This window comes from Carettochelys insculpta, chromosome 4, assembly GCF_033958435.1.
Source record: "Carettochelys insculpta isolate YL-2023 chromosome 4, ASM3395843v1, whole genome shotgun sequence".
NCBI lineage: Eukaryota > Metazoa > Chordata > Testudines > Carettochelyidae > Carettochelys > Carettochelys insculpta.
The window spans coordinates 106,247,381-106,274,406 of record NC_134140.1 but is presented as its reverse complement, the minus strand read 5'-3'; the positions used below and the strand labels follow the sequence as shown (position 1 = coordinate 106,274,406).

Below are 27,026 nucleotides of genomic sequence, written 5' to 3'. Positions count from 1 at the left end.
TCTGAGATACAATAACAAGCTAAAAACAAACTGAAACCATTAATAGGGCACAAATGAGCTTTTTCATGTTAGAATCACAAACCGTGGCAACTGACCCATAGGTTTTCTCCTTTGGGAGGGGGAAAAGGATATAGACAGTTCCAGAATCCTGAAAATAGCTGAAAGATGAATGCATTATCTGTACCTTTATAAAATCTTTACTACCCTAGAAATTTTGTGGACTTATTTTCCTCATTTGTTATAGGTTTGTTGAAAGGAAATACCTGTGCTGTAAGTTAGAAGTAAGTAGCTCAGTATGTCAAATATAACCTATTTTTACCCTGTTATTGTATCTCAAAGGAATAATGCTATATGGTAGTGGGGGGCGGGATAGCTCAGTGGTTTGAGCATTGGCCTGCTGAACCTAGCATTGTGAGTTTAATCCTTGAGGGGGCCATTTAGGGATCTGGGGCAAATAGGAGAAGTGGGAAGGGATGGTGCTTGGTCCAGCCAAGAGGGCACGGGACTGGACTCAATGACCTCCTGAGGTCCCTTGCAGTTCTATGAGATGTGTACCTTCATATTTATTTTATAACGGCTTTATCTCTTAAAAACACAGATCTATGATGAAACCTATCATGATCTGCTATGATAGTGTCATTTATATATATTTATTAAAATTAGAAAAAGCTTCAAAACCTGTATTAATTATTTATGCACAAAGAGATAATTGAGACAACACCATATATGAAACCTGGACCTTGCATTATTTTCATAAGTACCAGAGAGGTAGCCGTGTTAGTCTGTGTCTTCAAAAACAACAAGAAGTCCTGTGGCACCTTATAGACAAACAGATATTTTGGAGCATAAGCTTTCGTGGGCAAAGACCCTCTTCGTCTTAGGTTTGAGTCATGCATCTGATGAAGTGGGTCTTTGCCCACGAAAGCTTATGCTCCAAAATATCTGTTTGTCTTTTAGGTGCCCCAGGACTTATTATTTTCATAGGCACTTTGATGCAATACCTTACTAAGCTTGTTTTCTGTCACACTGGTAGTATTTTTTCTTACTGACAACTAAATCTTAAATATAATTACAATTACTTCATGACTGCAACTTCATCTACTAGTGGAAGGGAGCTATAATAAACTCATGTACTAAATAAAAGCAAGTTGTATTAATTCTTTACATCAACTTAGGCACTGCAAAACTTTTAGCTCCTAGCTATTCCTAACAGGACCTTTCACAGTATTCATATTTTTACTGATTATGTGCAAAGCAATATTAATTTGATGCACATGAGTGTAACTATAAAAACTACAAAGATGCATCAGAAACTGATCTAAAATATAGTATATAATACAGATTGAAACATTTTTCTTGTGTATATTTTCCCTGCATGCTTTTATTATAAAAAGTGCTTGTTAAGAAGTAGCATTAGGTCTGGTACCAGAGTTCATAACCATATGCCAGATACATGATTGTGATTTAGACTGGTCTGGCTCCATTGAAAGTTTTGCCAACTTTTTAGTCTACTTCACAACTTTCCAGGGTGAACTGATTTTAATAGCTGCAGATGCCTAAAATACAGGTGAGAATTATTCACATTTGCTGTATGGATCAAAAGGGATATAATTATTTTTAACAAAATCTTTTCTGACAACTGTCATCCTTGGCCTCCATAAGGAGGTTAATGTAATAAGTATTAATGTGTCAAAGCTACTGAGATTAAAGCGATAGTTAAATTTGTTCTCCAGGCAGAGATCAGTCAGTACATGTTGTTAAAGAGTGTTTGGCTTGTGCGTGGACTCCCACACAGGAAAAACTGCCTTTTCTTTTTGGTCATCTTTTCAGTAATTCGTATAATTTGCTTGCTGGTAATTAGGTTTGAGAAGATGATTGCAAATTTTTATTGTGCCCTTTCCTTATACTATAGAATGCTATTCAAGGAATTTTTAATAGTATACCTATTTGTTTATTCAGATTTTTGTTTTGGTTTTTAAAAAATATCATGACTTTTATAAGGAAAAGGCGTATGTCAGGATAAGTAATAAGATCTATGCAACTAGCATTTACAGAGAAAAGTGCACAAGTGGTCTGAGCACAGAAACACTAATAAAATTCCTGAGTTATGTGAAAGGCTTTACATGATGATTTGGCAAGTCACTTAAGTGCTCTGAGACGTCTCCTGATGAAATGCTACTGTATATATTGTTAAAACGAAAAAGCAGTAAAGTAGCACTTTGAACCAGGATGCAAATTTTCTGGGACACTATGGGGGCTCTTTTGCATACTTCGCTTAATCTAATTCTTGACAACCCCCTCCCCGCCCCTCTTCTCTCTGATTTGTTCAGTCAGTTGTGTAAAAGTGGATGCTCTGAGGCATTTGTAGCAGAAGTTTCTATGTAAAATATCTTCTTTTCAAGTATTGTTCATTTGCATATGATAAGATAAAAATAGTTACTTATAACAGTGGCCAAAAAATCTGCATATAACATCTGCAATATAAGTGTGCAGCTTCTGTGAAACTTTATAGAGTTAAACCCAGTCACATGTTGTCTAGTTTTGAACAGATGGGCTCTGAGACCAGAGATTAATCAGATCAATTGGGAGAGAAATGTAGTGGTTGCCTCAAGGATATGATGGTAAATTTAACAGGGTAGGAAGTCTGGCATAATAAAAGCTAATGAGAATGTTTTCACATTGTAAAGTATGTGTGTGTGTATATATGTATTTTTCTGCATCTTGTAGTTGCTTTGAAACATCAAAAAGAGACAAAAACCAGATCTTAGATCATGTGGCTTTACTACTGTGGATGTCTGTGGCAAGCAGCAGGGAGCCAGGAAACTGACCAGGCCCTGCTGCACCTGGCTTCCCTCTCTCCTCTCCCCTCCCTCCCTCCTCTTCTGAGCCCCTGAGGAGCTGGGAGCCAGGAACAGTAGTGCCTGGTCAGTTTCCCAGCTCCCAAGCAAGGCTGGATGAGGGCGGGGAGAACGGAGGTGGGATGAAATCACCTCAGCCCCCTGGGAGCAGGGAGCCAGGCACAGCAGTGCCTGGTTAGTTTCCTGGCTTCCACAAGCAGCTGGGAGCCAGGAAACTGACCAGGCGCTGCTGCACCTGGCTCCTGGCTCCCCACGCTGAGGAAGAGCCTGGAAAGAGACCAGGTGCTGCTGTGCCTGGCTCCAGGCTCCCAAGGTCCTGGAGGAAGAGGGAGGGGTCCCCTTCCCCCAACTCATGTGAAATTTGAATTATGCAGCTTGGGGTTTTACTGTATGTGATTTAAATGAAGAACCATTGTTTGTTGCTTCTCTTCTGTAAGGACAAATATATTGGGCTACACAAACAGTGTGTTCCATTCTGCTTTCTGCATGTATTCTTGAGTATAAGGCACATGAACTCTATAAGAGGAGATCTGTTTCTGACAATGTTCCAAGACCCATAAGGAGGAAAAGGGAAAAAGAAACTTGGATAATGCATGGAAAATAAAACAGTCCAACCAATTAATGTACAATTACACTTCAGAACGCAGAAGAGCTCTTAAATCATCATTATAATTCTTAGCACTTCAGAAATGCCAGAGATGTCCCATCACCACCTCTTCTTTTGCCATCTCTCTTAGATCATACCATGACTGTCCGCCAGTTTAGCTGTGACACTTTAAAATATTTGTAATATGCAATCAAATCTTCCCCCCACTCTTTTTTCCCCCTAAAACTAAATATGTTGAGTTTTGAAAGTCCCAAGAATCTGTAGCCTTTCTCTTGATGCTTGGATCCTTTATTATTTACTCTTGCAGTTCTATCAAAATACAAAGCTAATCTCAGTACTTCTAAAATTTTAATTCAGATTTCTAACAAACAAACCAACCCAACGCACCTATTCCAACATCCAGACAGCTCTGCCGTTGTTTAAATCACAGTTAAGTATAAGAACAAAACCAACAGCAAGCAATCAAAATTTTTGCTAAAACGAAAAGAAAAATGGAAAAAAAAAAACCACCTCACCCTTTCCAAAAAACTGCTCCTCAATCCAACAGCTGCTCAGAATCTCCCTGGCAAAGTTAAGACCTGTCATTAGACATGAAGATCACTAATTGAGACCAAGAAGGTGGGGTGCAAATTTCAAAGCCAAGTGATGCTTATACTGGGGGGCTCCAGCCTGAGCACTTCCCCTGCTTTTAACTGCAGCTGTGTAACTGAGGTAGTCAGTCAAGGAGACAGATATTGCACCCTTTAGAGATTTGTTTAGATCATTACATGAAACTCCACCCAGAAGCCCCAGTCAGCTTTGTTGCTGAAGATCACAGAGTATTTGTCTAATATACTCATGGGATACCTGGCTGAGCAAGTAGTCTGTTCTTCTCCAGGTTTGGTTTCTGAATGGTTTTAAAATGCATTAGTAAGTACACCGCATTGCAGTACTGTAGTCTTGAAGAGGCAAAGGCGTGAATCAGTGTTCCCTCTATTATTTTCCATCTATGGCGTGTGTGAATGTGCAGCACCAAAAGAAACACATGCTGCCGGCGGTGGGTGGCTGAAGGCATTCTGCTATTTAGCTGGGTGGCACCTGAACCTCTCCTGGGTGACTGCCCAAGTGCTCAGCTTACAGGAAACACCGGTATGAATCAAGGTAATGAGATTCATATATGACAATTCAGCTTGCTTCCTTCTGGCCAGAAACAAATGCAAAGTGTTGCCCTGCCCATGGCTGAAAGCTGATTTTCCATAAAGGATTTGGAGTCTAATAGTAAATTTTAAGATAGTTGTCTCTCTGGGGGAAAAAAAAAGCAAATGAATGTTGGATTTCTGTGTGTTTCATAAAAGAATATAGGCTGAGTTGTATGTCATTGCTCATATCTTTCTTCACTACTTACACATTTTTGAAACAATGAAATCAACTGATCGTAGCCTTTCTTGTAGATACATAAAAAGAGTTGACTAGCAATAGTAACAAAGAGAAAGCTTTGCTAATCTATATACTATCAAAACAGAAAATCAATCAAGTAGCACTTTGAAGACTAACAAAATAATTTATTAGGTGATGAGCTTTCATGGGACAGACCTACTTCTTCGGACCATAGCCATACCAGAACAGACTCAATATTTAAGGCACAGAGAACCAAAAATAGTAATCAAGGTTGACAAATCAGAAAAAAAAAAGATCAAGGTGAGCAAATTAGGGAGTAGAGGGACGGGGCGCAGGAGGGAGAGTCAAGAATTAGATTAAGCCAAGTATGCAAGAGAGCCCCTATAACGACCCAGAAAAGTCACATCCCAGTTCAAACCAAGTGTTAATGTGTCGAATTTGAATATAAAAGAGAGTTCAGCAGCCTCTCTTTCAAGATTTTTGTGAAAATTCCTCTTCAGTAAGATGCAGACTTTTAAGTCATTAAAAGAATGGCCCACTCCATTAAAATGCTGGCTGACAGGTTTGTGGATCAGGAGTGTTTTTATGTCTGTTTTGTGCCCATTAACTCTTTGTCTAAGAGAGTTTGAAGTCTGTCCAATATACAAAGCATCTGGGCATTGTTGGCACATGATGGCATATATGATGTTAGTTGAGGAACATGAGAATGTGCCTGTGATTCTGTGAATATCCTGGTTAGGTCCTGTGATAGTATCTACAGTATGGATATGTGGACAAAGCTGGCAGTGGGCTTTGTTGCAAGGAAAAGTTCCAGGACTGGTGTTCCTGCAGTATAGACTGTGGTGGGTGAGAATCCTCATAAGGTTGGGAGGCTGTCTGTAGAAGAGAACAGGCCTGTCACCTAGGGCGTTCTGGAGTGTGGCATCCTAATTAAGGGTAGGTTGTAGGTCTTCGATAATGTGTTGTAGTGGTTTGAGTGGGGGGCCGTAGGTAATGACCAGTGGTGTTCTGTTTTTGGCTTTTTTGGGCCTATCTTGTAGTAGCTGGTCTCTGGGTATTCGTTTGGCCCTGTTGATTAGCTTTTTTATTTCTCCTGGTGGGTAATTCAGGTTTATGAATATTTGGTAAAGGAATTTTCACAACAGTCTGGAAACAGAGGGTGCTGAACTCTCTTTTATATTCAAATTCGACATAGTAACACGTGGTTTGAACCGGGATGTGAATTTTCTGGGTCACTATAGTGGCTCGTTTGCATACGTGGCTTAATCTAATTTTTGACTCCCCCCCGCCCTTTTTCTGATTTGTCAACCTTGCTTACTGTTTTTGGTTCTCTGTGCCTTAAATGTTGAGTCTGTTCTGGTCTGGCGATGGTCTGAAGAAGTGAGTCTGTCCCCACAAAAGCTCACCTAATAAATTATTTTGTTAGTCTTTAAAGTGCTACTTGACTGCTTTTTTGTTTTGACTAGCAATAATTGACTAAACATGGTGGGTAAATTCCTTGCCCACATCTCCCATTGACTTCATTAGTGTAAGTGTTTCCCCAAAAGTACTTTAAATCTAGGTTTTGCCAATGCTTCTACTTGAAGACAGTTGATTTTTCAAAGTCAATTAAAATTACAATATAATTTTCACTGGAAGTGTGTGCGTGCGTGTGTGCACATGTATAATACAGGAGATGCTGCATTGCTCAAGGTGGTCTTTGATATAGATCAATGGTTGCCAAACTTTCATCTGTGGACCCCTAAAAATTTCAAGGTACAGACAGACCTGTATGAAAATCTTAGGTAGAGTCTGTAGACTTGCAAGTTTTCATGGACCACGGGTTGAAAATCACTGTTCTTTGTTAACAACCACCTTTTGTGTATCCCTTAAACATAGTGGCTGTTTCTACACATGCCACTTTCCTCTGAAAGTGGCATGCTAATAAACAGCCCAAAATATGGTAATGAGGTGTGGATGCAAATTCACGGTGCCTCATTAGCATAAGGTCACGTGATTTGGAGTCCGAAATACGTTCTTCCAGACTCCAAAACAGCGTGTAGAAGTGTGGCCCCCAGGGGGTGGTCTTCCAGAAGGAAGTCCTTCTTTTGGAGGCCCCTTCTTCCCAAAAATTTTTGGGAGGAAGGGTTTTCCAGAAGGAGGACTTCCTTCTGGAAGACTCCCCCCGGGACCACACTTCTACACATTTTGGAGTGACTCCAAATCATGTGACCTTATGCTACTGAAGCTCTGGGAATTTCCATCTGCATCTCATTAGCATATTTCGGGCTGTAAGCTACACATGCCGAAAGTGGCATGTGTAGGAACAGCCAGTCTGTGAATTCCTGCATTTTGGTCAACGTTTGTTGAAAACTACTGATAAAGAAGTTCTCTTTTAAGCATTTTGCAGAGTCTGCTGCTATATCATGCTTCATCCAGTGCCTGATTGGCTCAAGCCTCAGGCTGTAAAGCCACTCTGGTAAATGCAAATTTCTATGTTACCTTCCCTCTCCAGCCTGCTGTGTGTGACAAAGATGGTCTGTTTTCTTACAGTAAACGATGTGGAAAATGTACTAAAATTTGCTGAAAGGAGTTTAGAAGGAAATCTTTTTTTCTTGGCATGAAATGCAATGGTAAAAAGAGTGGTGCTGATGATATCCATCTGTTGCAGATTAAAATAGGTGGGAACCAGTGATGTAAACTGAGCTCCTACAGAGTGATTGAAAACAATGGTGGTTGAAATAAATGGATCAATATGATTAGTGTTATAAAGCTGCACAAAAGCTGGCTTTGAGTATTGTGGGACCTTCAGGAGAATGTGCTTCACATTCTTGCTCCTAGCAGGGTGATGGGAGTACATAGAAAATGTATTTAATAGAAGTCTGATATATAATTTAATTTAATTAGCAGTTCATTCTTATGCCTATTCTTCTGCAGCTCTGTGATCCCAGTAATTCCCTTCTGTGCTGGGAAAGAAGTTAGCACAGTAAAACATACTAGTAGATTTTTTTTGTAGCCTTTCCCTTCAAATTGCATTTTTTCTTCTGACTGATGGAAGTATAAAATACCAAGAATTTTCTCTCTCTCCCTGTCCCCAAATGTTGATTCATGATCATAATCAGACTGATTTAACCTGCTGCTGTATCCTCTCTTCTGTCCCTCCTGACAGCTATATTAATTGCCAGTTGACCTAAGTGCAGGTTCACACATGTGCATCATTGTGTTTGTGAGTGTCTGTTGGACAATCTGAATTTTGGGCTCTAATTAAAGGCAAATGGAGAAGAGCTGAAAGCATTCATCCTCCCTTTGTATTTGCTGTTGAACTTTAAATGTGAACATACGAGCACAGGAGGGGAATGGTTGCAATGTTATCTTTTCTATAGATACTTCACCTGATTACTTCATACCCTTTGGGTCTGTGGCTCCAGGTTAGACATAGATGTAGCATTGCCTGTTTTTCTGGGAAACCTGCTATGACTGTCTGCAGTGTTATCCTTACACACTGTGGTAATGATTGCACTCTATTTGTGTATTCAAGCTGTTTTAATCATGCTCCATCTCATCTTATTACATATGTCTGCTGGGGCCTTTTCTGTTTTAAAATATTTATTGGTGTCTGTCAGCCAGGAATGATCAAATAGAAGAATGCAAACTCTAGTGAGTTTTGTTCCCATTGTTGTTGAGATAACAACAGAAGAAATGACTGGCTGTTTATGAGCTGGTAAAATGTTGGTAAACTACCTTAGGGTCATTGAAGTCCTGATAAAATGGTAAACTATCAGATATGGGCATGTATATGGAAAGAGAGATTCAGTGACTGGCAAATCAGTTGTACTTTGCTAGACTCTTTACCTACTATTGTTAATTCATAACTAGCAGGATTTTTACTCTTTTCATTCAGACTAATTTTTGATTTGTGTCAACTATTGTCATATTTTGCTCAGCCTGAGAAGTCCATTGGTCCTTTGTGCCAGTGTTGTACTGTTCAGTGTATATATGAATCAATGAAGATAAAATGTATGAACAATTGTCTTTGCATCATATTTTTACAGCTGCAGCATACAACATGGATACTTTTTGCTGTATTCTTTTTAAAGCAGTAATTTGAGAGTGGATTTTTTTTTCTTTTCACAGTCTGACAGCAATGCAAGCTTTCTTCGAGCTGCCAGAGCTGGCAATCTGGACAAAGTAGTAGAATATCTGAAAGGTGGAATAGACATCAACACGTGTAATCAGGTAAGAGACTGCACGGGCATCTGTTTGTTGTACACTAGTCAGGCCCACCAACTGGGGTGAGGCAAAGGAGAAAGTTGCACCAGGACCCAGCTTTTCAAAGGGGTCTGGAGCGCCATATGCTACCTCTGCTACCTTGGCAGCAACAGGGGCCAGAGCTCTGGGCCCCTTTGAAACACTGCAGAAGTGCTGCTCTGCCACACCACGTGGCTCTGAGGCAAGGAAGAAGGCAGTCCCATGGTCTGAGTAGTGCTAAGGGCTGACTGTCCTCAGCCCCGCCCTTTCCACCCATGGTCCCGCCCTTTCAGAGTTTGCGTAACTGGGCCCCTGTCCAACTTTGCCCCTTGGCCCTCAGTGGCTGTCAGTCCCACTGACACTGGTGTTGTGTGTGGGAGATAAGGACTCTTACAGCAAGTTGCAAATAGGAAAACCTCAAGTGGTTTTATGTTTCAGATCATTTTAAGATCTTCATGGTCAAGTTGAGTCAGTTTGGCTTTCATTTTCAACCCTGACGTTTGATTCAGAGCATCCACTTTTACACAACTGACTGTGCCCGCAGTACGTATTTAACAGGGCATGTCTGCTGTAAGCTAAGAAACCTTTCTGAGAACTCAGTTCCACAATTCAAACCATACTAAAAAGTTACTTTCTAGCTAAATACATTGGCTTTTGGCATGAAAGAAAGATGTTTATAATGAAATGTAAACCATGGTTTCCCAGACATGCTTGTTGGGAAGGGTTTGTTCTTGGGCAGTTCATTCTCTTGTGTGAGCATTTTACAGCAGGCCTGCTGCTTTTTCCTTATGCTCACTCTTTTCTTGGGCCATCCCAGGGGTCTGCAACCTGTGGCTCCTTAAGAACTTTTTTTGTGGCTTCCAACACTACCAAAAAAAAAAACCCTTTGGATTATTTTTGGTAAAAGTTAAACATCTGTTAGCCCAAGAATGAATAACTCATATCTAAATGGCAAACAATAAGTGATCTTGAAACGTTGGATAACTCCCCCTAGAGTCTTCAAGAAAAAGAGAAGGTTCAGGAGTGAAAGTCAGGAAAGCAGTGGTACAAACACATGCATAAAGTGTCAGGAAATAGAATATGTAAAAAGTTTATGAGCATTTTGGAGTAAACATGCATTGCATTACAAATCAGCGTGTGTGAGCTGTTCTTAAAATAGGCGTTATAAAAAGTATGGTTTGACGTTATTTATTAAGGACTATTTCATATTCACGTGCATTGCAGCTCTTGAATTATTGAGTTTTTTACTGAATTGGAAAAAATGCCTCTTCTTGCGGTTTTGGTTGCTGAACCCTGTCTTATCATTGTGGTTGCAAGAGCGTAGAAAGGCTCAGCTTTCCAGCGTTACCCCACCCTTATGTAAACTACCACCCCATTGATATTTCTCTGCCAGTAATCCCAGACTTCCTTCCAATCCTCTTAGTAATGTGTTCACTGTTTTTCAGACAAATGAAAGGGATGGCTGTTTTGCATATTATATACAGTGTTTAAGGCATGTCTTTTACGATATTAGAGAGAAAAGGTGGAAGAGATCATCAGGACCTGAAAAAGAGTTGCGTGCAAGCTCAGAAGCTTGTCTCTTATCAGATGAAGTAGTGATATTACCTCTCTCCCAGCTGTTCCTCCAGCCAGAATTTGTTTGTTGTTTGTTATTTGTACTGCAGTAACCCTTCTAATAATCCAGCGGGGGTTAATCACCTCATTACACTAGACATTATATACTTTGAAAATGCAGAGGGTCCCTGCCTCAGAGTACTTGCAGTTTCAGTATGTGATGAGAGAAAATTTGACATAAAGTAAGAGGGAGACAACTATGGTGAGTGTGAAAAGCAACAGTCAGAGTACACCATGTGCTTAACCATCAGGACAATGTGGTGTGTGGTTGCTTCATACCCCACCACTGCAGTGGGCTTGCCCTGCTCCCATCCCTATCTCTGCTCTGCTCCCACCCTCCTATTCCCACCACTACTCCCCCACCTTCTGGACCCCACTGCAACCCTTCCAAGATGCTCCTTCCCACAAGAGACGTGAATCAGGGCATTGCTGGGTACCAGGCATAGGGCGGAAGCCAGGGTCAGCCTCCCTCCCCTGCATTTGCCATGGCAGCTGGAGCCACAGGAAGTGGGGTGTGCAAAAGCTTCCTTGGCTTTGCTGCCATCTCCCAACTGGCTTGCTCTGCTTCACTGAGGCAGTGGGAAGCGGAGCACTCCAGCCAGTTCTGCTCAGCTCCCCAAAGCCAGAGCCAGGTCATTCTGCTTCCCACTGCCCTGGTGAACCAGAGCAAGCTGGCTGGGAAATGGCATGGAGCAGAGCAGGCTGTTGCATCGCTCTGCTTCCCACCGCTCCAATTACTGCAGTGAGTGTGAGGGAAGAAACTGACCCCTGCTGCTGCCCTGTGCCAGGCCATGCCCCCCCCCACTTAATCCTGCTGGCTGATTGAAGTGCATTCTTGTGATGGTTACCTCTCATAGTAAAGTTTATTCAAGCTGTGAGGAAGGTGACATGGAGAGTGGTGCTGAAGGATATCTCAGGTTCTTTCTTCTCTCCTTAGTTAGATTTATAGCTTTGTTTATTGAATATGTAAAAATGAATGTTCATTGTCTTTGCCTGAAGAGGAGCTGGTCAGAGAACGAAACACACATTCTGGTGTCAAAGGCAGACCTATTTACCAACTCTCTTGACATGCCAGATTTAAACACGTTTTAGTTATAATTCCACTATGTCCGTAACTCTTAACACACATTGTGTAGGTACCTCATCCAAGAAAATTAATGGTTAATGGTGGTGTTAGTTTTCAAATGATACCTCAGAAACATATTTTGTACACAGGCATATATTGTACAAATATTATAATATTTGTACAATATTTGTAGGGTGTTTGTATATGGAGTGGTTTAGGATCAAATGTGCCCTCCTTGAAGGGTGATTTTTGTCATCTCTTCTGGGTTTCTTTTTGTAAGTTTATTGTCAGTGCTTGGTCCCTCAAACAGTTCTATATGCATTCCAAAGCAGCTCATAATTCAAGGGGAGTTTTAAATAGACTCAAATGAAATAAGAGGAGGTTTAGTAATTATTGGTGCCACTCCTTCTATGGGAGCAATTTGTAGAAATGTGGCTATGCTGTCCTAGTAGAAAGAAAACTCAAATTAGAAAACACATGCACACAGAGGGAAACATTCTAGAGGTTCCGTGAAATACAGAGATACTAGACATTCCTTTTTACCGTGGAAGGCCATATGATCAGCCACCCCCTTCTTCCTGGCTGTTAAATGCATCATCCCTCACAAAGCATCTGATTGCCATTGACCCAGAAGTGCAGAAATTTGAGGATTCCCTGACTATTTCTGTGTGGTGTCTGTCTGTAAGCAAACACTTAGTGCTGTATTTGTAGCTGAAAGGCTTATGTTTGTCCAAGCAAATTAAAATCTAGTATCTTATAGTGATTTACAGTAAACAACATTCCTAGTGGCCCATGCCAATTAGTGCTTTTGCATTGTTGGAGAGTGAAATGACTTGAAAGGGGCTATATTTCTGGATTATTTTTCCATAAAGTTGCAATAATAATTGCAAATAGGAAGAATATGAGATTGGCATGCTTATTCAAGTTTTTGTTTGTTCTCCTATAAGTGGTTGGTTGTCTTTGCAAAATAAAACAGTTGTTCAATAAAATTAGCATAAAGAATCTTGAGATCTAGTATATTTCTCTTTGGCATACTCTGTCCTTTGGAAAAGCTGTTACTGCTCCAAACAGTTTCACTGTTATGCACAGCATCCAAAGTGTGCTTGCCTAGTATCACACCTCCAAAGTTGTTCTCTTAGTCTTGGGCTTGGGTTTTCCATCAAGTAAGCCTGTACCATGAATCCATCAAATAGTGAGAGAGGACCTAATCTTGCATACATTCACACACGCTTACTTTTTGCAGATGAGTAGTGTTCTGGAATTCAGTGGAGCCACTGTCATGTGTATGGTTATGTATGCATGTAACATTTTTCAGGATTTGGGATCAATACTGCAAGCCTGGAATCTGTGGATGTCCCACTGAAGTCAGTGAGAGTTCTGGGTATGAAGAACTTGTAAGATCAAGTCATATATGTCTAACTCACTGAGAAGTGAAATTTGGTCAGAGTGACCCCTGAGTTTACACAATGGTTCACAGACTCTAAGACAGCCTGAAAAAAATCTGGTTTTAGAATGATCAAAAGCATCTGCCCTGTATTGGCTGTAGCACTGAGCTCAGCTTACTGATGGCACTACAGTAGGCTCTCAGTGGTGGTGACTCTGCACAAAGCAGGAGTGCAGTCTTACAAATAGGTAGTGCAGGCTAAGAAAGGGTCAGGGCTAGGTCACATATGAAATATTTTTATCTTTACATCTCCCAGTAACCTCTGTTGGCAGGGGACCTGTGGACGACTGGCTGTCAACAGAATCGGTCCATCCTGGGGAACCACCAGAGGGTTGTGTTAGAACTGCTGCCAGTCAGCTGCTTGGGTGAAGTCTCCATTTGGTACATCTCCCTTTATAGCTGCAGATTGTACCCACATGTGCACAGAGATCTCAATTAAGTGCAGTAACAGAATTAAAAATAAACATTTTGATGTTTTGAATGTATTTTCTATTAGGAAGTGTCGTCTGCACAATTTCAGTTAAATACATGATCACATTTTGTGTTCGGGGACACACAAAGATATTTTTATTATGTTCAGTTGAGGTCTGATACAAGGAGATAAACACACTCTTAACTCCATCCTTCTTCAGGAAAGCACTTAAGGACATACTTACTTTTAAGAATGGGCCATGTGTTTTTTCTGACTTTAATTAAAGTATATGCAGAAAGTGCTCTCCTGAGTATAGCTTTTGTACTGTAATACATTTTTGGATATATAGAGATGGTAACATTATATTCTCCTAAACAATCGAATTAAAATCTCTTGTTCACTGGCTGCCCCTTATGCCAACCTTTAGCCCAGGAAAAAAGGTCTTTGTGATACACCATGATCATTGTCATAGCCTCAGATAATGAAGGTATATAAGGAAAAAAAAAACCTGTCAAAATGTAAACTAAAATTTCAGAAAGAAAGCCATTGTTTTACTTAAAAGAAAAAAAAAGTTATTTTTAAGAAGGAGAACCAGGATACAGAGCTCTTCTGATTACTTCAGAAAAGTAACTTGCTACCAAAGTAAAATAGCAGACAGTTACACAAAGGGATTGTCTACACTTGCCCCAAACTTCGAAGGGGGCATGTTAATCAGGGCAACAGGAGATTAAAAATGAAATGCTGCACTTTTTCTTTTCTTTTCTTTTTTCTTTTTAGTAAAACGATGGCTTCCTTTATGAAATTTTAGTTCGCATTTTGACATTTTTTTTTCCCCTGAAAGCCTTCATTATCTGAGGTTATGACAATGATCATGGTGTATCCCAAAGACTGTTTTCCTGGGCTGAATGTTGACATAAGGGGCAGCCAGGGAACAAGAGATTTGAATTAGATTGTTACCATCTCTATATTCACCACAGCACTTCACTAGTAATCTCCCGTCACCCTGTTTAACATGCCCCCTTCGAAATTGGGGGCAAGTGTAGACCCAGCCATAGTGTCACATCAAAGTTTGCATAAAATGAGTGTGGAGTGGCAGGGAGAACATCTTCTGAACTTCAGAATATAATATTGTGCACTCTGCGTTAGTCAGACCATGAAGAGAATTACTTGGTTCTTTTTAAAAATATTGTTTGAGGAATTTCCATGTTTTAAAACGGCTTGTTCTTGAGAATTGTCTGTGTAATGAATATTGAAAAAAACTTGCAGATTTTTAAAAAACAAATCATTTTGGATATATTCTACCCATTGATTACTTTGGGAAGATTTATGAGAAGCAAATTCTAAATTTAAATGTGTGCATCAAAAACCTGCTTCTAAGATTTACATGCATCCATTGGGGAACTTACGTTCTTTCAGATTCTTTCTATTTTAAGAAAAGCCATGTGTTTTGTAATGAATTTTAACAAAAGACTAAGCACAGTGAATAGACTCTGTCTCCTGGGCCTTTGGTTCCTCATGAGAGGACATAAAGTACCACAATCATTGAGAAGTAGAATAGTTGCTAGTCACAGAACATTTGGAAAGATGGAAATACATTTCTGAAGATGTGAATAGCAGCACCACAACTAATCAAGATGAGGATGCGCTGTTACTTTTGAAAGTGACTAAAGGCTGGAGCATTTCTAGTATCAAACATTCTCTTACTTTAATACCCACCATGACTCCTGCTGGTAAAATGTTATCCATTCTGTAAAGTGCTTCCTTTCCAGAACTGGTTAGACAAAATTCCTCTTTCATAAAGGAAAGTGAATGATATTAGGTGAAGCACTGGGTCCATTAACCACTGACCATGGAAAAAGCAGGTATAGCGATTTGTACATTTACAATAGAGAAGTCAAAGTAAACACTGCATAATTTCGGAGTTGCTTGAAATAGATTGATGATTTCTGTGCAATAAATTGTGGTGATACCAACTTTCAGCATCAGTGGCTTAGGTTTGGTGTCAAGGTCTAAATTAATTGTATGCCCCCATGTGCCATACAAAACCAATGGTCTATTGTTGTGTTTTACATGTATTAACATGGTCTGGTTCAGTAAGTCATTTTGCTGATACTGGCAGGAAATGGTTTAAGAATTTTCTATAAAATGTAAGATATTTTAAGTGCTTGGAAGGCAATTAGTAATGATTGAGACAGCAGTGCTCACAGATATGTTATTAAAATTTGCTTGGCATATTGTTTTGATTCACATACATTCACACTCCCTTAAGCCACAGAACTATTTATCCATGTACTGGGTAATTTTATGTCTTCAAAGCACAGTCTGTCCTGTGGCTTTAGGCCTTTCCATTGCAAAGAATTAGCTGTGACAGGCCTCCTGCATGGTTAGAAGCAAAGAGCATTATTTACCACTTTTAGCTGTGTGGCCACGGTCATCAGAGAATGTGCTTTCCCCCTTTTGCCCACAAAGATTTCCACTGTGGCTGCGTCTCAACAAGGAGATGAATTCGAATTTATTAATATCATCTTTGTAATTCCGGAATTTATAGGTTTGAATTTGATCATCCTCACCTCCCCACATGCTCCTCACAAAGTCAACTTACTGCAGCCACACTCAATTGGCAAACATTGACTGTTGCAGAAGTGGCTTGTGCTATCCCACAGTTCCCTTATCCCTATAGCATTCTGGATATGCTCGCTGGTCTTTGAGATCATCTTCCCACATTGCATTTTCCTCCTTCCCCTCCCTTGGTAAGCAAACATCCATTTTTCCCATTGGAAGGAAGGAAAAGTAGGGCATTCACAGAGGTGGCAAAGGAGTTTACAGAAATGTCTGTCTTCTGTACATGAATTTTCAGCTGGCCATCCACTGAGTACCCCCCTCCTCCCGTGATTGCATTCAATCCCTGAAAATAATACAGGGACCCTGACTGTATTCTCAAAGTTAGAAGAAAGAGGATGGACAAGTCTAGGAAAAATTTTGACTTCCCTCTTCACAGGTGATGGCAGTGAAATATCATACATTGAAGTTATAATGGAATCTCAACTGGCCCTCCCCTCTGTGTTTTGGGGTGGAGGGTGAAGGCATGAAGACAGATAGGAAATGTTCTGAGAAAAAAGATTTTATAACAGAAATATCAAACTGCAGCTGTCTGCAATGGACAGCAAGCTCCTGAAAATATTTTTGGCAGGGTGGAGGGAGATGCTGTGGTCTGCAGCTGCAGAGCCAGTTGGAATGTTGAAGTAGCTGAAGTAGTCCACCTGAGTATCTTAGCTGCCAAGGGACACTTCCCCCTGGTGGCTGCAAGCACCACTGCTCCCTTGCTGGGAGCGGGGTGTGAGTGGGGTGCCAGCTGAAGTGGTCCCTAGACTATCTTAGCTGCAAGCCCCCAAATATTTTAGTTGCTAGGGGAGACTCCCCCCCAGTGACTGCAAGCCCCCGAAATTCTTTCCTGCCATTAGAGCCTTAAACATGTTCAAGCTAGGATGTGGGTGCTGCCTGGCAGCCTGGCCAGCACCGAATGGCAGGCATGTTCTTTTATTGGGTTGGGGACTACCCATGTGATGTGGCTGAGTGCGGGAAAGATCCTGACTACGTGGCACTTGTGGGGTAGGGAGGGGAGTTTGCACACAAATGTGAACCTCTGAGAAGAAGTTTCTCAGCCTCTTATGCAAGCACAACCCCCACAACAGCCTTGCTGCCATGTGGTGCAGCAGGGCAGTGGCTGGCACCAGGCAGTGCAGAAGAAAATAAAAAGTGTAGAGACTGAACCACAAACTATGTGCTGGGGCTATTTGAATGGTTAGATGCTCTCACAGTGCTCATAGCAAAGAAAGACAGACATTTCTCAGGGTCTCATACAAACATGACCCCACAGCCACAGGCTTGCTGCTCCTCCTTTGAAATTCATAGTGTTCCTGTTACCTCATTTTGGCACACCTGGGCTACGTCTACACGTGCACCCAACTTCGAAATAGCTTATTTCGATGTTGCGACATCGAAATAGGCTATTTCGACGAATAACGTCTACACGTCCTCCAGGGCTGGCAACGTCGATGTTCAACTTCGACGTTGCGCAGCCCAACATCGAAATAGGCGCAGCGAGGGAACGTCTACACGCCAAAGTACCAAACATCGAAATAGGGATGCCAGGCACAGCTGCACACAGGGTCACAGGGCAGGCTAGCGCTTCCGGGGCAACAGCTAGCCGCTCCCTTAAAGGGCCCCTCCCACATACACTCAGCCTGCACAGCACGCGGTCTGACGAGCCAGATAGGCACACAGACCCCGAGCGCCGCAGTTATGGACCCCCAGCAGCAGCAGCCGCAGCAGCAGCCGCAGCAGCAGCAGCTTGAGGTCCAGCCAGCCCTCCTGGCAGGAGCAGGGCTTGCCCTGGCTCTTGCCATGTTGGGGGCAGCTGAGCACCTTCCTGCCCCAGGGGAGGAGATGCCCCCGGGGCAGCAGGGCTCAGCCCCTCCCCCTGCAGCACCCCGCTCCACCCCCCGCCTCACACGCCGGCGGCTGTGGAGCCACCCCACCAGCACCGACTGGTGGGAGCGCCTGGTGCTTGGGGAGTGGGACGACGAGCACTGGGTCCGCAACTTCAGGATGACCCGACAGACATTCCTGGAGCTGTGCCAGTGGCTCAGCCCCGCACTCCGGCACCGGGACACTGCCATGCGGCGTGCCCTCAGCTTGGAGAAACGGGTCGGCATCGCTGTCTGGAAGCTGGCCACTCCGGACAGCTACCGATCCGTGGGGCAGCAGTTTGGCGTCGGAAAGGCCACCGTCGGGGCTGTGTTCATGGAGGTAAGAGAACCCACAGGGGGAGGCCAGGCCAGGCCAGGGGGGCCAGGGCAGAGCAGGGCAGGCCAGGGGGGCCGGGGGGGCCAGGGGGGCCAGGGCAGAGCAGGGCAGGCCAGGGGGGCCAGGGCAGAGCAGGGGGGCCAGGGCAGAGCAGGGCAGGCCAGGGGGGCCAGGGCACAGCAGGGGGGCCAGGGCAGGGCCATGCACACCCTGCTCACCCCTCATTGAGGCTGTCCCATGTGCTTTCCCTGCAGGTCGTGCGTGCCATCAACTCCATGCTCCTGCACAGACTCGTGAGGCTGGGGGACCCAGATGCCACCATTGCCGCCTTTGCCACCCTGGGCTTCCCCAACTGCTTTGGGGCTCTGGATGGGACCCACATCCCCATCCGCGCCCCGCATCACAGTGGAGGCCGATACGTGAACCGCAAGGGCTACCATTCAGTCGTCCTGCAGGCCTTGGTGGACATCCGGGGACGGTTCCAGGACATTTACGTGGGCTGGCCTGGCAGCACCCACGACGCCCGGGTTTTCCGCAACTCGGGCCTGTGCCGCCGGCTGGAGGCGGGGACCTACATCCCCCAGCGGGAGATCCCTCTGGGGGACACCACCATGCCCTTCTGCATGATTGCGGATGCGGCCTACCCCCTCCGGCCGTGGCTTATGCGCCCCTACACGGGCCACCTCTCCGCCAGCCAGGAGCGCTTCAATGAGCGCCTGAACCGTGCGCGCCAGGTGGTGGAGCGCTCCTTCGGCCGCCTCAAGGGACGATGGAGATGTCTCCTCACCCGCCTGGATGCCAGCCCCAACAACATCCCCCAGATTGTGGGTGCCTGCTGCGCCCTGCACAACCTTGTTGAGAGCAAGGGGGAGACCTTCCTTCAGGGCTGGGCCGCCGAAGCCAGCAGGGCCCACGTCCAGCCACCTGCTGCCCCCAGTCGGCAGGTGGACCCAGAGGGGACCCGGGTCCGGGAGGCCCTGCGGGCCCACTTCGACAACCAGGCCGCGGGGTGAACTCTGGCCAGGCCCCCGACTGCCTGCCCCTTCCTCCCCCACACTCCTGCCTCAACGCCCACACCACCATGGAGCACCCCACCGCCCCCCCCACTTGTCCAGGAGAAATGACAGCACGAACTTGTGGGTGAACGTTAATGTTTTTTTTGTTGTCTTCACGAATTTTTTTTTTTTTTACATAAAAAAATATATGTATGTGAAACAGAAACCCAAAAGGAGGAACAAACATCCAACAAAACCAAGATGGGCAGAAATAAAACTATATACAACAATCAAAAAATGAAAGCTCTGTGCGCCATCCAAAGAAAAACAAAAAGCAGGGAGGAGAACGGGGAGAACTATGTACAGGGGGGACGGGGCAAACAGGGGAAACACCCACACCCCCCACCCAGTCCCCAAAGTCAGTCTAAGAAGCGGGGGGCCACGTCCCAGGCCCCTCGCCCCTAGAGCCCAGCGGTGGGCGTGCCCGGCCGGGAGCTGCGGCGGGCCTGCAGTCTGGTGCGCGGCTGGGTGGGAGCGGGCTCCACCGGAAGGTATCGGCGCCGGCGAGTCTCGGGTGGCTCCAGGGGTCCCTCGGCGCGGTGGCCCTCGCGGGGAGGTGGTGGGGCGACGGCGGACGGGGCGGCGGCGGCTGCAGCAGCTGGTGGTGGGGCTGCAGGAGCGGCCATGGTGGGCGGTGGCGCGGCCGGCGCGGCATGGGGGGCCAGGAAATCAACCAGACGGTTGACAGTGTCCACCAGGGCCCCCCATGACTCGCGGCGCCAGGCCAGCGCCTGCTCCTGCAGCCGGATGTACTGCCGGGACACCTCCAGCTGCTGCTCCGACACCTCCAGCTGCCGGCGATGGATGGTCAGCAGCTGGGGGTCTGTGGCCACCGCCGGCAGTAGGCGCGGGGTCCGCCGTCTTGCCCTCCGCGGGGCTGGTGGTTCCTCGGCCGAGGGGCTTCCCTGGAGCGAGGGTCCCGGAGGACTCTCCAGGACGACCGACGCCTCGCCGGCGCTCTCTTCCAGTCCTTCGGATGGTGCCGGTGCAGGACACAGGAGAGGAGGGGGGAAAGAAGAATGGAGACAGGCGTTAGTGTGGTCCCCAAGCCGTGGCCTTTGTCCCCCCCGCCCTGTGCTGCAGGTTCCCCATCCCCGTCCCCGGGAGATGCTGCTGTGATGGATGGGGTTCAGGGGTCCCCCTGCCCTGCAGCCCGTCCCCTGGTGGGAGCGACTCTCACTTCAGCCCGCAGGGTCTGAGAGCAGGAGAGGTTTCTTAGGCCACAGCTGGCCAGTTTCTGGCAGGAGTGACAGCACCAGCTGTCGGAAGAGACAGTCCTTCCAACTCGTCGTGGGGAGAAGACCCCAAGGGGGGGCCCCTCTGCGATGCAGCTTTCCCTCTCCTCTGGCTGGCTGCCTATCAGCTCTCCCTTCCCCTAGCCTCTACCTGTGGCCCCCGCTCTCGCCCCCCCAATTCCAAGCCAGCTCGGCTCCTCCCTCCTGTTTGTTCAGGGCAGAGGTGTCACCTGCCAGCTGTAGCGCCAGGCTCCTCCTTTGGCCCTGGGAGCTCCTCGGCTCGGGTGGCTCATCTGTAGCCTGGGTCTCCCTTTGGCACTCCCCCCACTCCATCGCCTGCTGGTGCTGCGGGGTGTCCCACCCCCTCCGCCCGGGGGCCCCTCGAGGTTCCGCTCCCCCCTGGCCTGGGGATGGGGCATGGCACTGTCATGCAGGGTGGCGGGGGGCAGGGGCTGCTGGCTGCAGTGCTGTGAGGGCCCTGTCCCTGGTGTCCTTGGGGCCATGGCCATGTAAGCGTGTGGGGGGCCCTGGACACATCTCTGTTCCCCCCGCCCCTCCAGCCCCGGGGTATCCACCAGAGAGGGGTACCTACCTGTGGGTCCGCTCCCACGGTCCGGAGATCCCCGGGGGTCGGAGGCCCTGCTGCTGCTCCGGGATGGCAGGAGGAGGATCTGCAGGCTGGAATCGGTGGAGGAGGAGCCCTCCTCCTCCTCCTCCTCCCCCTGCCGTGATGTCCCGGGGATGGCCTCCGGGGGGGACCCCCGGGGTGCGGGGCTTACCTCCGGGGCGGAGCCCGGCTGCAGGGCCTGCTGGGGCTCGTCAGCCGAAGTGTCAAGGGTGGCCAGAGGGGGTGAGGTGTGCCGGGAGCCCAGGATGTCCCTGAGCTCCCTGTAAAAGGGGCAAGTGACTGGGGCGGCCCCAGATCGGCTGGCCGCATCCCGGGCCCGGGAGTAACCCTGCCGCAGCTCCTTCACCTTGCTGCGCACATGGTCAGGAGTGCGGGCAGGGTGACCCCGGGCAGCCAGGCCATCGGCCAGCCGAGCGAACGCATCCGCGTTCCGTCTCTTGCTCCCCATTACCTGGAGCACCTCCTCCTCGCCCCAGAGCCCCAGCAGGTCCCGCATCTCGGCCTCCGTCCAAGAGGGGCCCCGCTGCCGCTTCCCAGACTGCGTGGCCCTCTGGCTGGGCTGGCTGCCCTGGCTGCCCTTGGGGGGGGTCCCCTGGGGGTGCTGGGGGGGCTGCTGGGCAGCCATGGCTGCAGAAGGGGCTGAGGGCTGGGCAGGCTCTCCACCGCGTGTGCAGGCAGGAGCCTGCACGTTCCCTCAGCCTCCTGCAGTCAGGGCGGGGGAGGGGCCCTTTAAGGGGCCGCTCCACGCGGCCACCAGTGAGCTGCGGGGCTGGAGAGAGCGTCTCTCAACCCCCCAGCTGATGGGCGCCATGGAGGACCCGTCAATTTCGACGTTGCGGGACGCGGATCGTCTACACTGTCCCTACTTCGACGTTGAACGTCGAAGTAGGGCGCTATTCCCATCCGCTCATGGGGTTAGCGACTTCGACGTCTCGCCGCCTAACGTCGAAGTTAACTTCGAAATAGCGCCCGACGCGTGTAGACGTGACGGGCGCTATTTCGAAGTTGGTGCCGCTACTTCGAAGTAGCGTGCACGTGTAGACGCAGCTCTGGAGAGCAGCTGCCAGAGCAGAGTGCTGAGGGGCATTGTGGGCACAGAGGAGACATCGCTGGAGGCTAATAAATTTGATTTTAAGATGTGGTGCTTCCACACTGGCCTTTAGTTGAACTTTTGAATTCAAATTTGATGCTATACCCAGCCAGTAATGATGATATTGTAATCTCGATATTAGTTCTCCCTAAATCAAGCTAATGGTATTTAAAGTAAAGACAGTTATGTGGTAATGTTGAGCTAAGTGCCTTAAATTCGAATTTATCCTGTGGTGTAGACGTAGCCTGTGAGCATGGTAGTTTCTCTTGTTTGAGCCAGTTATATGGTCTGTGTTCTGCTAGTTCTGATTTTGAAACAACATTGCAAATTTCTGTTCTAATTCATCCAGGAATAGATTTGTAAATAAAGAAGCATGAAGACAAAGCTGCAAAGGTAAAGACATATCCATAAAGGGGAAAAAAACCCAATCAACAGAAACTAACATTATTAGAAGGTTGCAGTTATATTGTAGTACATCAGTACAATATTTTCATTGTGCTTAATTTATATTACTGTCCTATACAAGAGGTGATCCTTGTTGTGATGATATAATGTAAGGAAAATAATGTTGGTTTGTTTGGCCCTTTGGGGGAGTTGAAATAAGGCAAAGTCAAGTCTCCAGTAGTTTTATAACAGGTGGGTGAATTTCAGAATGGTCTCTAACAGCAACAAAGGGTCCTGTGGCACCTTATAGACTAACAGAATGGTCTCTGTGTCTGAGGCCAGTGGTCTCTGTGTCTGAGGCCAATAGAGGCCAATAGGTTGGTGTCACAGAAGTACACATAGGGAAGAATATTTACTTAGCTTCCCTCACACTGAACTTGGTGTGTGGGTTTTGACCAGGCCCACTGACAGGGAAGGTAAAGGGGGCAGTTCCCCCCTAGCTTGGTATTTCAAAGGGTCCTGGAGCCCGAGCTGCTGCTGCTGTGAATGTAGCAGCAGCAGCTAGAGCTCTGGGCCCCTTTGAAATGCCGCAGAGCGCTGTGCTGCCATTCTCTGTGCAGCTCTGAGGGAGCAAGTAGGGGGACAGGGCTGACTGCCCCAAGCCCCGCCCTTCCAGTCTTGGCTCCACCCCTTTTGGAGCCAGAGCGCCAGGCCTCCCTGCCACATTGCCCCTGGGTCCTTGGCAGCTGTCAGCACTTCAGGTTTTGAGACTCACAGGCTATGTCTATGTTACAAAAATAACTTCAAACTTGCTTACTTTGAAGTACAACTTCGAAGTAAGCAGCTTCAAAGTAGAGTGTCTACACACACTCTTCTTCAAAGTTGGGCACTACCCCATTCCTGGGAATGGAGTAAGGATTTCAAAGTTGGGCTCCCAAAGTTAACTTTGAAGTAAGGGAAAAATGTATGTAGACTCTCTGCTGGCTACTTCGATGTAGTGCCTAACTTTGAAGTTAACCTCGAAGTTAGTTCCTAGTGTAGACACACCCTCAGTGATGTGTTTGTAATAAAGGTAGAGTGTTCCCTTTCCTAATGTGTTTTCTAGATGTGATCATATTCCTGTCCAGTTTTATTCAATCTTTCCCATCCTCATTTGTTAATTGTCCAGTCTCCTAATTTCCTCACTACCAACCCTCCAGCTGCTCACTACAGTTCTTGTACTTCCTTCCCTTTTTTGCCTTCAAGAGAGGTGGAAGGGGTGCTAGTAAGGGAAAGAGAATCAGGGAACCTTACTAGGAATTACATAATGAAATCTCTTTGTTCTTCAAGAGCTGGGTTAGGTTTGGTTCCAGAACAAAATTAAGGTTTACATTTCCTCCATTCTATCTCCATCATTTACTAGGGACAGAAGAAACAGCACGAATGACAGCCACCTTCTTGAATGGAGTATGGCTAGACAAATTTTAGTATTTGGAGGTTGGTTCAACTAAATGTATTCCTACTTTGATACTACTGGTAGTAGCTAATGCATGCCATTATGTGAGTCACCATACTAATCCTGGTTTTGTTGACAGAACTGGTGGTCTGCACACAAAATACATTTTGTTTGACAGTTCGTTGACAAAACTGAGCCACTTTTTCTGGCACTGTTCTGCCTCTCAGCCATGAGGCATAACATAACACTGCTGTCAACTGATTCTGTCAACAAAAAAGCTGCATGGATGCTCTGGTAGGGCAGGGGCCCTCTCTTGACAGACTCTTCATCCAAGTCATTCCCCTCTATGAATTTCTGCTATCCTGGTCCATTTAATTAAATGAAGCAGTTTTTGGGTGCCAGCCAATATGCTGGACTGTACCCAGCTGACCTTTTGTTGTTTGCACTGGTCATTAAGAAAGGATGCCATCGATGGGTAATGCTCATTCATTTTTTACTGGCGAGCACAGTATGCTGTTATAATTAAGTAGACCAAGACTTACAGTAAATCAACAGAGTGCAGTGGGGAGAGACATGCCCAGCTGGTGCAATCACAGGACTGATCTAGCTACTTCTATATTCTGATTTGAACTCTGACACTTACCCATCTACAGTCATTCTCTTTGATCTACTGCTGATTGAAACAACAGCTTAAAGCGCTGTAGGTTTACTGCCCTGCTTGCTGTATCAAGTCTCTCTGGAGTCATGCCCTCAATCTCTCCCTGTTCTTAATACCCTGAAAAACTTACCAGTTCCAACATGGCGATAGACTGGCATTATAGCCATTAAGTGTATTCTTGCGGTTAGTAAAGACAATAAAAGCTAGAATTGCATAATGTCCTGGTAGACCTCAAGTTCTTAATTTGTGTCCTTTAATTTCTCTGATTTGTAATTGAACCCATTTGACTGCAGATGGTCAGATTCTGCTGTCCTTGTCCTATACCGAGCAGTAATCCTAAATTTGAAAGAACTGGACCCAAAGTGAACAAGCACCTGAGGCCTAACAAGCAATAGATTGGTAATGTGGCGGGAGGCACTGCACTGTTTACAATACTTGCTGCCCACTAGACACTGATAGGGACCACTGCTGCTTTCAGTTAACTCTCTGTTATTTAAAGCTGTCATGTCCTAGCATCACCATGCTCTTGTCAATCCTCCTCCTCCTCTCAGGTGCTTTCTTTAAATATCTAGTTGCTCTCTTCAGTGACACCAAAAATAAACCCATTCCTTTGGGTCTCTTCAGTGACGGAAGTTATTCCTGGCTAATGGAACAACAGGCGAATTCCTGGGACTTGAGCCCACTAAACTGAAAGCAATGTGCTGCGTGGTTTTCAGTGGGGTCAGAAGGGTTAAACTCCTGCCCTTACAGACTAGGGAACTGTATGGGAGTCCTTCTGCAGCTGTTACTGCAGCCTTGGTGGTTCAGCGACTGTTTAGCTTTCATCGTGCATGGGGCTTGGATGGTATATTATATAGTCATGGATCTATGTGCCATACACAAGCCGCACCTCCACTTGCAGGAAAGGGGTGTACCCCCATGCATGTTGGGCAAAAAGGTGTACCTTTGACTTCAGGGGGGAAAGCTTGTGTAGTGCTTTGAAAAATGTAGTGTCACATGTTCAAAGCATAATTGCTCCAAATTTACCTTTTTCTTTCTTTAAAATGATGTTTTATTGTTGGACTGAGAAATAGTTCCCTTGCATCTGTGCTTTAAGGGTTCCAAATAGAATACACCAAGCACCTGCAAAAGTGCTTTCTTGAACTGAAACAGTTATTTCCCAAATACCGTGTTTGAATTAGGGAAATGGCAGATGGGGAATCAAATATATTTAATATATTTTTAGTATTTCCAAACTTTGATGAAAGCTAGTGTTTCAGACTATTTTGACAGTAGCATTTATTTAGCATATTTATGGTGATTTATTGTATGCTACGTCATATCTATGTCAAGTTAAATTATGTTAAAAATGTCATTGCTCCCTTTAATGTGAACTGCAGTGCCACAGTGTGTTGCAGACTTCCTAAGTTACTATTTATTTCTTGCTTTCCGAACAGAAATTTGGAAATGTAAATGGACAAGAGACCAGTTCTTTGCTAAATTGTGCAAACTTATGTCAAGTTTTATGCTGCCAGCAACTCCTTATATGCCACATGTTTAGGCTGATGGCTTTTAAAGATGAACCATTTATTGTATGGTCTATGTAAAAAAAATTCGGTCTACATTACATGCACAACATCCTAATAAGCTATATACACTTTTGTGTTCAAGTATAAGAACATGTTTAGTTTGGATTTAGTGTTCTATTTTCTTTACAGATGTAATATCTTCATATAGTATAGATTTATTTTCTATTATGCCTACTATTAAAAGTTAAATAACAAAGGGCGGAGTCCCACTACATATTGTCTGTTATTTGAGTGTATTTAGAACACAGTTTGGTAGCACAAGCGTTACTCAAATTATGCAATAAATTGGAGCATCAGGGCCCCTTTGCTAACTTCAGAGTGTTCTATTATTCTAATGGAGTCTGGAGAAAGTTCTTTCAGTGTCTGGGGTGTCCAGTACTGCTTGGTGAATGCTGGCATTGCTATATAGGGAGCACTGTGATGGAGACAAAGGGGTGTCTCTAGCTCTTCAGAGCATCCATGTGTGTGTCTACCTCAGGAGGAAATGAAGAAAAGGGCAGCTACAGAGGGATGGTGTGTGTTGGGCTTTTCAGATTGTGGATCTCAGAGTTGAGCAAATCTC

General features: G+C 45.5%; 1 protein-coding gene across 2 annotated transcripts in view; it reads left to right on the top strand.

Moving 5' to 3' along the window:
* ANK2 (ankyrin 2) overlaps nucleotides 1-27,026 on the top strand; it is a 223,750-nt gene that overhangs the window by 6,559 nt on the left and 190,165 nt on the right. For both annotated transcript variants that reach the window (XM_074993415.1, XM_074993414.1), the window contains exon 2: nucleotides 8,956-9,057. In XM_074993415.1, the coding sequence (XP_074849516.1) occupies nucleotides 8,956-9,057 (102 nt within the window). The remainder of the gene's footprint in view (nucleotides 1-8,955; nucleotides 9,058-27,026) is intronic.